Here is a 14,918-nt window from a genome sequence, read left to right as displayed (position 1 = left end):
AACACGTGGTAATTACGGTACAGAGGCTCGATGTGCCGGGACTAGGGCGCCACGCCACACCAGCCGTTCGGTGACCGTACAAACAGCGGTGCCCATAGTTAGGGCGGACCGTCCATTGCCAGCTGAGTCATAGCCAATACCAGTACATAGCCTGCTGATTCATTACATAGCATGGATTGACTACTCATCTGAGTTGACTCGGTTTTTATCGAGTCTGATCCAGTTCAACACCGTTAGTAAGCATTGAAAATATGTGAGTGAGTCAACACAGACTCAACTCGAGTAACGACTCGACTCAGGACCAAACCAGACTGTCCCAGCCTCAAAAAAACCTTGCTTCATAGACTAAAAATCTCAACTTGTACTATCACATGATCAAGGCCAGGTACAGAGATTTCTCTTTTCATCAATGGCCCATTGCTCAATTAGATGTGAACGATACGATCACCTGATGGCCAGAGTTTTTTATAGGCTACCAGGGTCCACCAAATGAATGGCCCACATGCTGACATCATATTTGTGGTCCCAACCTGGCGCATCGCATGGATGGACGTCTCATAGAATCATTTAATCTTATTCAATGAGAGAACTTCCACCCACAATCAAGCAGAGTATCAATGTAGATAGATACTCGGATACCACACACGTCAGCATGCATGAATGCAGATCACCATTCAAATTTCAAGATGAGGAGCCTGTCCCAGATAGGCCATAGAAGAAAGATAACATTGATCAGATTATGATAGCCATCTGATGATGGCGAACGATCCTAACCATCCAAAAAAAAAAAAACACAATTGAACCTTCACGCAAGTGAAACCTTACCCCAGTTTTTCAAACGTCCATATCTAGGCCCCCGCTGTCCTAATCAATGGAACTTTTTTAAGCCGTAGCCCTTTCATGGTTGCCCCATCAATTTGGATGACTCACATCAACGAACACAAGCTCCTTTAAACGTGCAAGATAAAAGCCTAGAAATGCCTAACGCTAACAAAATTTAGAGAGAGAGAGAGAGAGAGAGAGAGAGAGAGTCACAGATTTACAGAGGATGGCTTCTTTTTTATTCAATCAACAGCCACCCTATGGGCATTACAATCTCACCCTTCTCATTACCGAAACCATATGAATGAATGGCCCCACTGTTGCATTGTTCGGCCCGAGATGAACGCCCAAAAATGAATTGCAACTGAATGTAATGTGTAGAGGACAGAACCCCATCACAATCAAGTCTCGAACAAGCTTGAAGGAACCTGCACGGCAATGAATTTCAATTAATATGTACTCTGCATGGACGCAACACATCTATGTTTGCATGTCTATATTTATGTATGCATGTATTTTTTACAGAAATAGCATACTGAAAATATACAATTTTTTGTCGTTTGGGTCGAGTACTACAGTTTCATCGTAATTTCAAGGGTTCAGATTGCCTGGCTTCATCAAAGTTCCACAAGCTACAAAATGAAGATGCAGCCTTCGTCCTCCTGAGCAGACCATTGACATTTTCTTCAGATCCTTATACAGCTATTTGGGTTGACTTTGCGATTTTTTTCAATTTCACGAAAAGATTCGATTGCTTGATAAATTTTCAACTGGCCACCGACCTGACATCACGTGGCCAGTTGGCATGTTGGTACCAGGCATGCAGGTAGGGACTTTTCAATGAAATCACCAATCCTGGCTATCCATTCATTACATGGCGCACGGTCAGTGGTCTTTTATGTATGTAATGATCTATGGCTTGTAAAAAATGGATGGTTATAATAAAGTAACCAACATTCAAAGGGTTACAGATAATAGGATCGGTGCAATTCGTATCATGGACCAATGATGATATGTAATGATTGGACAGTCTGGATCGGATGGTTAGCATCATTGATTTGGACTGTCCATTCATTCCATACTGCTAGGTGCAAGCCATGATGCAAAAAATCACACCAATGTGATGATCTCCTACTCTTTAAATGTAGGGGAACTTTTGGATAACCTTCCATTTTTTACAAGCCATAGACCAAAGCTTCATACATCCAAAGCACGTCTTTGGAATCATAAGCAATTCATGTTGGGCCTCTTGATAGACGCTTCAACATGAAATTGGACCTATTTTTTCACTATCCATTTTTCATGCAATTGATCGGATGATTAGGATTATCCATCATTGTGATTTGTGCACCATGGCCGATGGTGCTATGTAACAAAGGGACAAATCAAGATGATGATTGGCCGTCCATGTGTCGCTTAAAGGTTATGGGGACATTGTTAATGTCCCCATAAAGGTTTGGATGTTTGTATTCCCATGTCATAATCCACCTCATCATAGCCTTTTCTCACCACCTCAAGCCAAGTCCTAAGTCTTCCTCTCATCTTCTTTTCAGGCCCTTCAACCCTAACCATGTTCCTCTCCTTGCTAGAGCTATCTTCGTTGCACATGACCAAACCATCTCAATCTACTCTCCATCATTTTGTCTTTTATTCGGGCTGCCCATAGGCTGCTTCCAATGACCTCATTCTTGATTCCATCCTCCTTACTTTTCCTGCACATCCATCTCAACATCCTCATCTCTAAAACAAGTGCTCTCTGCTCATTGTGCTTTCTAACTGCCAAACACCTCATAAAGCATAGCCAATCAAATCATTCTTATATATATATATATATATAAAATCTCAAGTTTCATGGACATATGGTGATCACAAACACCCAGGGTCAATTCTTTTGGAAACATCCTGATCAATCTCCCCATCCTTGTGAACCATAAAGCCAAGGCAAGGAAACACAGTGCACTGCACTGAGGGATCTCTTGATCAGTGATTTTAACCAAAGTGTAGGCTCTAACTGACCTCACTAAAGTTGCATTTCATATACTCCGTATTGGATCTATTAATTTTTAAGCCTCTAGGCTCAAAAGCATTTCCTCAAATTTCCAATATTAGCATCTGGCCCATCCAGTTTCGTTGACCAACACCATGTCATCTACAAACAACATACAGCAAGGGATGTCATCTTGGATACTAGCATAATGTCGGCCCCCAGTGAAGAACCATTGCTACTAGGAACTCATCAAATCTCACCGCAGGTTTTCTCACCCTTGGACATGGTTCTAAGAGTCTCGGATGAGTTTTATATGACTTGCCCAACTCAACTTGGACTTGGGTGGAGACAATCCGATCTGGCCCATCTAGTCTCATCGACCAACAACATGTCATCTGCAAACCATATAACCAAGGGACATCATCTTGGATACTAGCATTTAATTCATTTATAACAAGTGCAAGAAGGTGAGATCTTATTGTTGCCCCCAGTGAAGACCCATTGCTATTGGGAACTCGTCAGATCTCACCACAACTTTTCTCACCCTTGGACATAGTTCTAAGACTAGACGAGTTTAATATGACTTGTTCGAGCCAACTAGGACTTGGTTGGAGACCATCCAATTTGATCCCCGCCCCCCACTCCCAAATCATCCTCGACTCAAGTGGCTTGGGCCAATTCAAGCCCCACTCAACTAAGGACCAAAAGAGTCAATTCCAGTCATCTAGTCTTTTAATCGTGCCCTCAAAACAAGATCATCACACATCTTCAATAGCGTTGGTATATCCTCCTGGGACACCCATCCTCATTGTCACCAAAATGTAATCTCCCAAGGTATTCTATTGTATGCTTTCTCTAGATCCTATGAAAACCATGTGTGGATTCTCTCTTATCTCCATACTTTCCAATCAATTTTCTAAGTAGAAAAAACAACTTCATTTGTTAATGTCCCTGGATGATGTGGTGCAACCTGGTAATTGAGTCAAGGAGATGTCAACACCTGAATCACAAAGAAATTGACAAGGTATTCCATATCGGTAACAGTGGTTGTAACGGTCACCATCGTTACTGATATAGGAGCGTAACGACCGTTACGACCCTTGTAACGGTTGATTTTTTTTCCCGAAAAAATACCTAGAAAATCCATAATAATGTAAATATTCTAAATCTATATTCATTTTTTATTTTGATGAGAGTGTTGTATTTGGTCGTGTGGTGAATTTATGAGCATGGTTATGTGCCTCTAATGTTTACACATCACAATCAAGCATTAGAATTAGAAATTAGAAGAAGAAGAAGAAGAAGAAAGGCATATATACTACTTTTTCGATTTTTTGAAAAAATGGCCCTCGGAGCTTCTATTCGCCCAAATCGCTTCAATTTATTGTTTTAATCCTAAAATTATAGCACAAGTGGTCAAAATCTGTTGTAGAATGATCTAAGAAAGTTTTTGAAATGAGAAAAGTGAAAAAATGAATTTACATAGAAAAAAAAAAATGACCATTTTTCGACCGTTATGGGGGTCTAACGGTCATTATGCCCCATAACAGCTGATACAGTCCAAAATAATAATAATAAATTAAAATAAAATAAAATAAAAAACAATTGTCCCGTATCACATAATGATCATGGCCGTTACCTATACGTATCAGCCTTTAGGGCCGTATCGTAACATTTACGGGACACCTAGGAAATCGACAAGAGTACACCCACAAAAATATTTGAGTAGAGAGGAAAATGCTTACCTCCTACACCACTCTCTTTTATCTCCTCAACCAAGAGATTGATTTCAAATCAATCATAGTTGAATAGTTGACTTCAAATCAATCTAATCTACCTAAGATGGTAAAAGCCGAATACCGGTAAAAGCAAATCTAGGAAATAATCTTCAAAATCGTCAATCAAATCTTTAAATCAGCCCTCATATCATCAATCACATCCCCCATATCTCCAACAAATAGTAAATTATAGTTCTTGATATTTAGCCCCAAATCTATAAACAAACAGTTCAAAATCAGCATATGCTAGCACTTATGGTGGGTTGTGGACCAGCATCATTCCCCCATGTTGGAAAAAAATTTGACTTTGTTGGACATTTCATACAAGTAGTGGAAGTTCAAATCTAATCTTTTCAATTTGTCACTTGTGATCCACGTGCATTCAGAATAGGGTTTGTTCTTCCATTTCACCAAGTATTGGGTGTCAGTAGTCCCCATGTGGAACACTTGTTCAACTTCTTCCTTCTTCTTTTCTACGGAGTTGTTTATCCATATTGATAATAACTTAATCTTGCACGTCAAACACCTCCACATGGTGCTCGAACAAATCCACTATCTTAAAAGTCAACGAGATATACAAGTCATCCGACAACTCAATCTCACAGGCATTGTCATCCGACTTCCTCTTGTTTGTTGTATCCATTCTTAAGTTAATCCAAGAGGCATTGTCAAATGAAAATTAGAAAAGAGCTATGGATGAAGAGATGGAAACCAAGTACTCCAATGATATTTGGAAGTTGACTGATCTTCCTTCAGGTAAGACTCCAGTCAAGTGTAGATGAGTGTAAACAGTACAGTTTTGACTAATGGGTCAATTAATTGTTGCAGAGCTAGGTTGGTCATAAGGGGTATTCTCAGATTTATGGAGTAGATTATCTAGATACATTTTCACCAATGGCTAAACTTAATTCGATTCGAGCTGTTAGATCACTAGCTGCAAATCATGATTGGCCTATCTTTCAATTGAATGCAAAGAACGCGTTCCTGCATGGAGACCTACACGAAGAAGTCTACATGGAGCAACCTCTCCATGGTATGTTGCTCAAGGGGGGTTGTTTAAAGTATTTAAGTTGAAAAGGTCGAGTTGAAGTGATGCAGGACAATTAATCACTTGCTCTAAAAGCTCGAACTGTTAGAGCATGGCGAATTAATCCCTGTATCTCATGGCTCAGGCCCCACATCTCATGGGTTAGGACCTCAGCTGAACCCCCCTCATGGGCCCCAAATCACACAGATACCGCCTCACACGGGCTACCCACTCCGAGTGGGTCCCCACATCCCACACGCTACCCCACTCGAGCCCAGTGTGAAATGCGCATTACTCACCCCCGATGAGGAGTCTCGAACACGTGACCTCCCATGTGGGCCCCGCCCACCCTGAGTGTGCCCTTGCATCCCACAGGAGACCCCACTCGAGCTCGATGTGAAAATGCCCCTATATTAATCACCTCCGGTGAGGAGTCTCAAACAGGAGACCTCCCGCTTTGATACCAATTTGATGCAGGACAATTAACCACTTGCTCTGAAAGCTCGAACTATTAGAGCATGGCGAATTAATCCCTTTATCTCATAGCTTAGGCCCCACATCTCATGGGTTAGGACCTCGGCCGAACCCACCTTGTGGACCCCAAATCACATAAGTACCGCCTCACACAGGCCGCCCACCTCAAGTGTGTCCCCGCATCCCACTGGCTACCCCACTCGAGTCCGGTGTGACATGTGCATTAATCACTCCCGGTGAGGAGTCTCAAACACGAGACCTCCCCCGTGGGCCCCGCCCACCCCGAGTGTGCCCCTGCATCCCACAGGCGACGCCACTCGAGCCCGATGTGAAAATGCCCCTGCATTATGAAGCAATCACCAGGAGCTTAGTTTGAGAAGTTCAGCTATGTGGTTGTATAATTTGGATTAAAAAATTAGTAAAGTAGATCATTTAGTCTTTTCCAAGCACTTTACCATTAGCTACATAATACTTGTTGTATATTTGGACAATATTACAATGATTGGTGGTGACTAGCGTATTGAAAAGTATCTTCAATCTCAGTTTCATATCAAAGACCATGGTCTTTTTCGATATTTTCTGGGCATTGAAGTGAAAAGATCGAAAGTTTGAATAAATCTATGTCAGAGAAAATATACGTGTGACTTGTTGAAAGAGACAGGTGTGCTGAGTACCAAACCAATTGATACACTAATGGACCCTAATCTCAAACTTGAAGCTGACGGAGATTTATTAGAAGACTCTGCTATATAATGAGGACCTATTAGCAAACTCATCTATTTGACCATCACCAGGCCTGATATTGCTTTTTTTAGTGAGTCGGTTCATACAAAATCCAAGGATACCACATCTAGTAGCAGTAATGAGGATTCTTAGGTATTTGAAATGTTAACTGGGAAAGTGATGCAGGACATGAAAATTAAATATGATATGCAAGACCTCAGGCTTTAGATCATACTAATTTAGAAACAATCACATAAAAATTCCACATCCCATACAAAAGCTCAAACATACAAGCAAGGGGAATCTATGCGGGTCCGGGCCTACACATGTTAGTGCTGGATCTCAAAAAAAATTATGGACCAAACAATGCTCAAAGGGAGGTATATTCATCCACACATGCACAGAAATATGTCCCCAGTCCAAAGGATTCACAGGTTTCAATTCCAGGGAACCCTAGGGTTAGGAAAATGGGTAAATAAATTGGGATCAATACAATCTAGGGTTAGGGTTACAGAAAATAAGCAAGAGAGAAATGAGAGGGAGGAAACGGAACCTGGCGACAGTTCACGAGCGCAGACGGCGGGCCAAACCTGACGCACGTGCGTAGGGGCCTGGCCGCACGTGCGTGTGGGCCCCGAACCCGAAAACCGACTTCTAGGGTCTGGTTGCCCAAGGGTGGGCTCCAAAACCTCCAATTTTCAAGTCGATCCAACGTATGGTCTGTGCGTGGTGCTCCACCGAAGTTTCAGCCCTCCTGCAGTGCCAGATTTTGAAATTCTGCTGTAGAGAGAGAAACTGCTGCAATAGAGAAGAGATTTGGGGCGTAGATGGTTGTAGGAGAAGGGATTTGTGGATGATAGAAGGTGGGGGCGAATCGGAGGCGAATCGAGATAAATGTGGCTTCGCACCATGGTAGTCAGCCCTTTGATGAAGGGAGGGTTTCACACCCAATTGGATTTCCACAACTCAGAAGCTCAGAGTAGAAAAACGCAGGAATTTTTATTAATCTTCGATGAATTGAAAAGACTACAAGGGGTGCCTATTTATAATAAAACCATATACCCCAAAACTCGCGTCATGTGCGCAACCTATTACTTGGCGATGAAGTAATAAAAAATAACGACTAATCAAATTAATCTAAACCGTTCATGACACTTGTAATAACAATAATAAGCAAAACCTAAAATACAAGATTAATTACACTAGTGGGTCATGATCATGAGAACCCATGGTGGGCTTTACATGGCTATCGAGTCTACTCCAACGAACCAAAGCGCAGTCCTCTAACTAAGAGGCCCTTCCTGGACATCATCATCGATCCAGATTGATGGTGGGGTCTTCCTCCTCCTTGCATACGTGCGTAGGGGGGCGTGCATATGCGCATGATGTCCCCATCAACTTTCCCCGGCTGCGAAGATTTCGCCATTGACGAAACAAAACTCCTGAACTGCTCCAAGATGTCAGGATCAAGTCTCTGAAGCTCCTCCTTAATGAGCCACGTAATGTCTAAAGCTGTGCGTGACTTCCACTGAACCAGGTACTTCTAAAACCCGCCGTCCGACGTTGATACTATCTGATGGTCCAACATATCCTCTATTTCCTCTATGGGTGTGAGTAGATTAGGTACGAGAGGTAGAGACTGGGAAGAAAGGTCGAGAAGAGGCCATGGATCAAGGGACAAATCTGGGGAATCGGGATGGGTGGGCAAAGGCCTGGACAAAGTATCAGTGGTCCCCTGAAAAGTAACTACATCCTTCAAATTGAATGTGGAACTAATTCCCATGGAATGTGGAAGATCTACCACATACGCATTGAGACCGTTTCATTTTATAATTTTGAAGAGTCCAGCGCTATGCGCTTGTAATTTACAAACGGCCTCCTAAGGATACCGCTCGGGCCAAATGCGGACCATCACAAAGTCCCTTACATTGAATTCCTTGAAACGTTTATGCTGATCTACAGAAAATTTGTAATGTTCATTATTAGTAGTGATCTTTCGCCTGATTTCTTGATGCAATGAATGAAGACTCTGCAGACTCTGATGGCCTATGGGACAATGAAATAGGGATAAGATCAATAGGCTTCCTAGGCTTATAACCAGTAACGACTTTAAAAGGACTTACACCTGTGGACCTATTGACAGAACTATTGAACGCAAACTCGGTTATAGGTAGTACGGTGTCCCATGTCTTGGTGTGCTCCCCCACTAAACACCTGAGCAAACTCCCTAAGCTCCTATTGACCACCTCAGTCTGACCATCGGTCTGAGGGTGGTAGGCAAAAGAAAATTGGAGCCTAGTATTCATCATGTGTCATAGTGTCTTCCAAAAGTAACTCATGAATCGCACATCATGGTCAGACACTATGGTTTTTGGTAACCCATGCAGTTTGATAATCTCACTAACGAACAGCTTGGCAACATGAGATGCGTCAGAGGTCTTAGAACAAAGAAGGAAGTGGGTCATTTTAAAAAAACGGTCCACGACAACAAATATGAAATCGTGTTTTCGAAGAGTCTTGGGGAGTCCAAGCATGAAGTCCATACTGATATCCTACCAAGGGATGAATGGAACTGGCAACGGTGTGTATAATCCTGTATTTTACTTCTTTTGCTTTGCCAGTTGACAAGTACGACATTGCCCTATAATTTTGGCCATGTCTCGCTTGAGGCTTGGCCAATGAAACCTATCCTCCACTAGGGTAATAGTCTTGTCTCGACCAAAATGACCCGCAACCCCTCCTGAATGTAACTCCCAGACAAGAAAATCGCAGAGGAAGGTGTGCGGTATGCACAAGCAGTCACTCATAAACAAGTAGCCGTCTAAAATCAAGTACTCACTGCTAGCTCCTGACGGACTCTCTAACAACGACGCGTACACAACTCCAAAATCTGAACACTCGGAATACTCTTTTTTGACACGCGCGAGGCCCGTGACTTCGACACTCATGGAATTGAGTAACACAACTTAATGACTCAACGCGTCGGCGGGCTTATTCTCTATACCGGCCTTGTGCTTAAGCACAAAAGTGTACCCTTGAAGAAATTAAACCCACTTGGCGTACCTAGGGTTTAATTTCTTCTGAGAGTTCAGATATCTCAAGGCCACGTGATCTAAAAATAAGACGAATTCTTGCGGCAATAGGTAAGGACGCTAATGGCACAGTAATTGCACTACCGCATAGAACTCTTTATCATAGATGGAAAATTTTTGTTTCGCCTCATTCAGTTTCTCACTAAAAAAGGCAACAGGGTGTCCTTCCTGAGTAAGTACTCTTCATATGCCAACTTTTGACGCGTTACATGCGACTTCAAAAGCTTTTGAAAAATTCAGAAATCGCGTGACTGGAGCTTCGGTCATCTTAACATTTATCTCCTTGAAGGCCTTCGAGACTGCCTTTGTCCATTGAAACTCTCCTTTTTTTATGCAATCCGTGATGGGAGTCATAATGGAACTAAAATCTCAAATGAACCGCCTATAAAAGGTGGCTAAGCCGTGAAAGCGGCACACCTCATGAATATTGCGGGGTTTAGGCCAATGGACGATGGCCTTGACCTTCTCGGGATCCACCGATACGCCCTCAGCTGACACAATAAAACCTAAAAAGATAACACTACTAGACAAAAATGCACACTTCTTTAGGTTGGCGTACAATTTCTCGGCTCTAAAGATCCCACAAACCTGCCTCAAATGGTTGAGGTGTTGTTCCTTGGTCATGCTATAAATCAACATATCATCAAAGTATACAACCAGGAACTTCCCCATGAAGGGCCTTAACACTTGGGTCATCACACGCATGAAAGTACTTGGGGTGTTAGTTAACCCAAAAGGCATAACTAGTCACTCGTATAGCTCATCCTTCGTCTTAAAGGCCGTCTTCCACTCATCACCAGGGCGTAAACGGATTTGGTGATAACCACTTTTGACGTAAATTTTTGAGAAGATAGTAGCATTGGCCATCATGTCCAACATGTCATCAAGACACGATATGGGAAACCGATAGTTGACTGTGATTTTGTTAATGGCCCTACTATCAACACGCATCCTCCATGTGTCATCATTCTTAGGTGTAAGATGGGCGAGCATGGCACACGACCTCATGCTCTCTCGAATGAAACTCTTCTCTAGGAGTTCGTCAATCTGCCTCTTCAACTCAGCATGCTCCTTTGGGTTCATTTTGTAATGCGGGAGGTTTGGTAGATTCACCCCAGGGATTAAATCAATAGCATGTTGTATATCCCTCATAGGGAGAAGCTCATTCGGTAGATCACCAGGAAAGACATCACGAAACTCATGCACTACCTGAATGGCCTCATTGGGTAACTCTACACTAGCCTCTGGTACACTCTCCCTAGCCACAAGGGCATATACCATTGAGTCAGTCTCTGTTTCTCGCTCAAAGTCTTTGGCATTTAAAATATGGAGAGGTTTGGACTTGGACTTCGACTCCTTCAATTCTTTTGAGCCACTCACACCACTCTGTGTGGTGGACTCCTTTCCAATCGTGTTCTTGGGTGGCAATGGATTTAGCTTAACATTTTTGCCCTCGAACCAGAATGTACACACATTTGATCGACCACATATGATAACATCCCTGTCATAGAGCCACGGTCTACCTAGAATGATATGGCTAACATCTATGGAAATAACATCACACCAAAGTGTCTTTATATGATCCAAACTGAATAGGAACAAGACAACAGTGCAAGACTGGAATAGAAGTTTCATCAACCCAGGAGACTATAGGGTTGAGGATGGGCTTCCAACTTTAAGCCCAAACGGCTCGCGGTGCTAGTCTATGCCACGTTAGCACAACTACCACTATCCACGATCATCTCACAACTCTTTTCCCCATATTTTGCATTAGTGTAGAAGATTGTATTGCGGCGCCAATCATCAGTGTTCTTGGCTTGAGCAAAGGCGCAACGCACAACTGCAAGGGTCGCAGACTCTTGCACTCCCACTTCCTCATCACTAGGAGTTTCTACTGACTCATATTCTTCCTCCTCACCTTCACTCTCTGAGAGCACTACTTCTACTTGCCCATCAATAAGGAATACTTTGGTGCCCTCTTTCGTACTGCACTGGTGGGCAAAGTGACCAAACCCATGACACCTAAAACACCTAGTTGCTCCACTTCCACGTGAACTAGACCCAACAATTTCTTTACCCTTATCATCCTTGGGCCTGGATTAAGAACTGTTAGAAGGTTTGTTTTGGTATCCAGTGTGAGGTTTAGCCCCAGAGGGGTTGGCCTTAGCACTAGAATCGCGAAAGTCAAACCGCCTTCCCACAAATGCTTTGAGGTATTGCTCGACGTCTAACACTACTTGATACAATTGTTCAATGGTGTATATGTCTTTGATGAGCAATTCTCTCCTAATGTCAGGACAGGCCCGTTTTAAAGCAAGCAAGGGTGAGTACGGGGTCCTCGTCAACCTCGCAACGGGTCAAGTACTCTTCAAATTTCTCAATATATTCAGCAACACTCATGGAACCCTGTCGAAGAGACTGTCATTCCTCAACCAACCGTAAGTGATAAGAGAAAGGGAGATACTTCTCCTTAAGCGTTTCTTTCATTTCTCCCCAATGGACTATTAGGAGCTTCTTCGCTCTTTCTTTTTTTCGCTCTACCGTCGCCCAAAACCTCTTTGCTCAGCCCACAAGCTTCATCTTGGCGAATCGGACTCTACGAACATCCGACATGTCATACCACTCAAAATAGTGGTCCATATCCGCCAACCAATCTAAAAAGGCTTTAAGGTCCAAGTGGCCATCAAACGTAGGGGCATCTACTCTAACTCCCTTGAGGAGTTGTGCATCTGGGTCATATTGATCATGAAATCCCTAGCGGGGTGGGTGCACAGGTGCGCGCCCATGACCAATTCTTTGGCCACCTCCATTCCTTGGTCTAACCACCTAACCACATGCCTGAGATTGGGCGTCTTCCCCAATGGTGGGGTTTGCCCCGAGGGAGGTCTCTAGTTGGGTAACGCGAACATTAAATTGCTCAAGGCGTTGGTCCATACGTTGTTCCAAGCGCTTACCCAAAGACTCAAACTGCTAGGTCAACTTGTTCGCTGATTCTTGCAATTGTTCCATGTTTAGTGTAGGGTACAAACCAAAACCACGACCCGTACGTGTAGGCATACAACTACTAACTCACCTACGAACCTTCTACTACGACTATATGCGCCTAAATGGGACTAAATGCTCCTATAGGACTCTATATGAGTAAAACGACACAATACTACCCGATTTTCAGCAACCTACATGTCTAAAGAATTTGTCAGCAGAAAATCCAAAAAAGAGATATTGGGGATTTTCTGATAGCAGAAAATTCAGCAGCTTGTACTAGGAATTATAGACCTCTAAACAGTTCTATATGATGGGACTTGATGCATGATGGACATGAACAAACTAAACCCTAAACATGTAAAGCATTCCCCTCTAAGAACCCTAAGCTCTGATACCAAATTTGATGCAAGACATGAAAATTAAATATGATATGCAAGATCTCAGGCTTTAGATCATACTAATTCAGAAACAATCACATAAAAATTCCACATCCCACACAAAAGCTCAAACATTCAAGCAAGGGGAATCTATGCGGGTCCGGGCCTACACATGTTAGGGCTGGATCTCAAAAAAAAATTACAGACCAAACAATGCTCAAAGGGAGGTATATTCATCCACACATGTATAGAAATATGTCCCCAATCCAAAGGCTTCACAAGCTTCAATTCCAGGGAACCCTAGGGTTAGGAAAATGGGTAAATAAATTAGGATTAATGCAATCTAGGGTTAGGGTAACGGAACATAAGCAAGAGAGAAATGAGAGGGAGAAAACGGACACTGGCGACAGTTCACGTGCGCGGACAGCGAGCCAGACCTGACGCAAGTGCGCAGGGGCCTGGCCGCACGTGCATGTGGGCCCCGAACCTGGAAACCGACTTCTAGGGTCTAGTCGGCCAGGGGTGGGCTCCAAAACCTCCAATTTTCAGGCCGATCCGACATATGGTCTATGCGTGGTGCTCCGTCGAAGTTTTAGCCCTCCTGCAGGGCCAGATTCTGAAATTTTGCTGTAAAGAGAGAAACTGTTGAAATAAAGAAGAGATTTGGGGCGTAGATGGTTGTAGGAGAAGAGATTTGTAGATTGTAGAAGGTGGGGGCGAATCAGGATAGATGTGGCATCGCACCACGATAGTCAGCCCTTCGAGGAAGAGGGGGTTTCACACCCAATTGGATTTCCACAACTCAGAAGCTCAGAGGAGTAGAAAAATGCAGGAATTTTTATTAATCTTCAATTAATTGAAAAGACTACAAGGGGTGCCTATTTATAATAAAACCCTATAACTCAAAACTCGCACCATGTGCGCAACCTATTACTTGGCGATGAAGTAATAAAAAATAACAACTAATCAAAGTAATCTAAATCGTTCATGACACTTGTACTAACAATAATAAGCAAAACCTAAAATACAATATTAAGTAGACTAGTGGGCCACGATCATGAGAACCCATGGTGGGCTTTACATGGCTATCGAGTCCACTCCAACAAACCAAAACGCAGTCCTCTAACTAGGAGGCTCTCCCTGGACTTCGTCATCGATCCAGATCGATGGTGGGGTCCTCCTCCTCCTTGCGTACGTGCCTAGGGGGGCGTGCGTGTGCGCGTGATGTCCTCATTAGAAAGGTATCCTAGATAGAGCTCATGGTCAGCTTCAGGTAGTCGGTTATTCAAATGCAGATCATGCCGGATCAAGACATGATAGAAGGCCAACTATAGGTTATTGTACCTTCCTAGGTGATAATGTGGTTACTTCAAATAGTAAGAAACATAACGTGGCTGCCAGGTCAAGCGTTGAAGCTTAATATAGATCAATGGCGCATACGACTTGTGAGCTTTTATGGTTGAAATCTTTTCTCGAAGAATTGGGATTCAAAGTTCATATTCCAATGTCTTTAAATTACAAAAATCATAGATACGATATATATTGCCAATAATCCCATGTTTAGAAGTAGATCGTCATTTCATTCGAGACGAGATATCTCAGGGACAGATCCACACACCCTATATTTCATCTCATGATCAAATCACGGATATC

The 14,918-nt window shown here is 43.0% G+C and overlaps 1 protein-coding gene across 1 annotated transcript in view; it reads right to left on the bottom strand.

Annotated features, from left to right (window-relative positions):
* Positions 1 to 679: 679 nt before the first annotated feature.
* LOC131256879 (uncharacterized) overlaps positions 680 to 14,918 on the bottom strand; it is a 40,433-nt gene continuing 26,194 nt past the window's right edge. Inside the window, exon 13 of the mRNA XM_058257959.1 lies at positions 680 to 1,250. Coding sequence (XP_058113942.1) covers positions 1,224 to 1,250 — 27 coding nt within the window. The 3' untranslated portion in view covers positions 680 to 1,223. The remainder of the gene's footprint in view (positions 1,251 to 14,918) is intronic.

This window comes from Magnolia sinica, chromosome 9 (genome assembly GCF_029962835.1).
Source record: "Magnolia sinica isolate HGM2019 chromosome 9, MsV1, whole genome shotgun sequence".
NCBI lineage: Eukaryota > Viridiplantae > Streptophyta > Magnoliopsida > Magnoliales > Magnoliaceae > Magnolia > Magnolia sinica.
The sequence above is the reverse complement of the archived record's forward strand: the minus strand, read 5'-3'. Positions and strand labels throughout refer to the sequence as shown.